Source organism: Chaetura pelagica, unplaced genomic scaffold (assembly GCF_000747805.2).
Source record: "Chaetura pelagica isolate M959 unplaced genomic scaffold, ChaPel_1.0 scaffold27, whole genome shotgun sequence".
Lineage (NCBI taxonomy): Eukaryota > Metazoa > Chordata > Aves > Apodiformes > Apodidae > Chaetura > Chaetura pelagica.
In genome coordinates this window covers 2,139,288-2,141,880 of record NW_009954020.1, presented here as the reverse complement: position 1 = coordinate 2,141,880, position 2,593 = coordinate 2,139,288, and the positions used below count along the sequence as shown (strand labels likewise).

The following is a 2,593-nucleotide window of genomic DNA, read 5'->3' as shown; positions in this document are numbered from 1 at the left end:
CAAGGGCTTCAGCTCCGAGGAGACCTGCTGCCCCAACCACCACCACCACCACCACCACCTCCGGCGACAGTCGGCCGGCCGGAGTTTGGGCGGCGAGCGCCACAACAACGGAGGCACCAAAGTCTTCCCGGAGCGCACGAGCAGCAGCGGGGACCTGGGCTTCCTGCCCCTAGACTGTGCCCCCAGCAACTCCGACTTCTTCCTCAACTGGGGCTATACCTATCGCGGGGTGATCTTCCCCACTCTCCGCAACTCCTTCAAGTCCAGGGACTTGGAGCGCCTTTACCAGCGCTACTTCTTGGGCCAGCGGCGCAAGTCCGAGGTGGTCATGAACATCCTGGATGTGCTGACCAAGCTGACCCTTCTGTTCCTCCACCTGACCCTGGCCTCTGCTCCCATGGACCCCATTAAGGGCATCCTCTTGGGCTTCTTCACAGGCATCGAGGTGGTGATCTGTGCCTTAGTGGTGGTCAGGAAGGACACGACCTCGTACACCTACCTGCAGTACAGCGGTGTGGTCACTTGGGTGGCCATGGCCACACAGATCCTGGCAGCTGGTCTGGGCTGTGGCCTCCTTGGGGACGGCATTGGCTACGTGCTCTTCACGCTTTTTGCAACCTACAGCATGCTCCCGTTGCCACTCACCTGGGCCATCCTAGCTGGGCTGGTCACTTCTGTCCTGCAGCTCATCATGCAGCTGGTTATCCCCAGGTTGGCCGTGACTTCCCTCAACCAGGTACCGTGGTGAGGAAAGGGTGGGAACCTTCCTCTTTCCCCATCACTCTGGGTGGGAGGGGATGTGGGGTGCCCCAAGAGATTCTTTTGGTCAGGTGCTTAGAGGTTCATTTCCTGGAGGGGAGACGTAGGTAAAATGCAGCCTTTTCCTCCTTTCCGCTCCCCTGCTGCCTATACAAGTTTTCACCTTAAACTGGGGAAGGGGACACTTCCTAGCCACTCTGTCACCCCTCCTTGTGCATTCACTACACTGATGCCCATTGAAATAGCTCTGGGGAGAGGAGTGCCTGGGGCAGATGGGGAGGATGGGTCATTTATCGTTCCCCTTCCTTACTTCAGTGATCTGTGGCATGAAATGACTGTGTCTTGGCCAAACTCTCTCACTGCTCATCTCTCATTTTACTTGCTCATGCCTTTTAACTCTACATCTGCTGGGAGGAATTAAACTTCCAGGTATACAGTGCAGCTTGATCTGGGCTACAGGAAAACAGGAGAAAAACGTGCTGCATTTTTGCCAGGAGAGCAAAGCAATACCTCAGTGAAATCAGGGGAAAGCTCTCCCTGGAGGTTCAGTGTGAGGTCCTAGGCTATCCTTGGAGTGCACCAAGAAGGCTTTTCTGCTGGTAGTTGTGGGGCAAACGTTGTGCTGCGACCTTACAAGTGATGTCTAGGACAGAGTACTGGTTACATGGGGGATTGGTGGTGCAGTGGAAACTGCTGAGAGGTACTGGGCAAAATACGGGTCGGAGGAGTTAAAACCAGGGCTAACCTGAGCTCACACTCCCCTGGCTTCTTCCACATCGAAGTGAGAATGCACCGAACTCCTGATATCCCTGCAAAGCAAGAAAATGCTGCCTTTCTAGGGAAACTTAATCCTGAAGATTATTGGTGCTTGCTTGCTCTCTTCCCCCTCATCCCGCCCCTTTTTTTTCCCAGACTGTCACAGCTCTGTGCTACCAGTATTTCACAGCAGATTATCATCTCCATTTGGCTAGCTCCGGGGAGTCGGGGAGAACGCGGTGGAGGCAATGGCAGATAATCCCCAAAGAAGGGAAGGTGCGGAGGAATGTGTTGTTGTTGGTATGTTGTTTACTTGAGTGCTGGATATACAGCTGGGAAGAGGCTGATCTTGCAACTGAAAGTTTTGTTGATGGTGGTCCTTGGGGCACATCTACCTCCCGCAGACTCTCGCCCCCCTGAAACCCCTGACCACCCCTGTCCATCCCCTTCCTTCGTGCATTTGTTATCTGTGGGCTGCCTGACCTCACTTCCCAGCGTCCAGGATCACTCTGTTGTGGGAAAAGCTGCCTCAGTGTGTCATGCCTGCTTGAGTCCTATGGAGGTGAGACAACTAGATTGCACAGAGTTGTTCCCCATCTCTTGGTAACGTGCTGATGAATGAACTGCAGCCAATCTCTGTGTCCTGCTCCCATGCACTGCTGATGCTATTAAGGCTGGGTCAAATGCTGTGTGTGTTATGCTGATTTCTTAATTTACTTCCATCTCCTATCCTGGAGCTATGAGTAATGCTCTGCTATCTCGTTATGCGCAGGTATCACGGCTGTTTAGCCAGTCCACACACACGCACACATTTCCCAGACAGTCCTACCGAAGACATTTCTCAGGAGAGATACTAATATCTTCATTTTGCAGCCAGGTACCTTGCCAGTTGTGTGAATGAGCTGCCTTTGAGCAGTGCACAATGAGAGATTACCGGCCAGATGATTGCCTTCATGCACTCCGTATGTAAATCTCCTTAGCAGGACCCGCACAGCTTCCCACACGTCGGTGTTGATTTACACCGGCTCCCAGAGCCCACCGAGCGCCGCTTCTGCCCTTTGCCTCCAACACCCAACGG

At 53.7% G+C, this 2,593-nt stretch overlaps 1 protein-coding gene across 1 annotated transcript in view; it reads left to right on the top strand.

The window, feature by feature from the left end:
• Nucleotides 1-2,593, top strand: part of ADCY8 (adenylate cyclase 8 (brain)) — a 146,848-nt gene that overhangs the window by 2,996 nt on the left and 141,259 nt on the right. Inside the window, exon 2 of the mRNA XM_010002280.1 lies at nucleotides 5-736. Coding sequence (XP_010000582.1) covers nucleotides 5-736 — 732 coding nt within the window. The remainder of the gene's footprint in view (nucleotides 1-4; nucleotides 737-2,593) is intronic.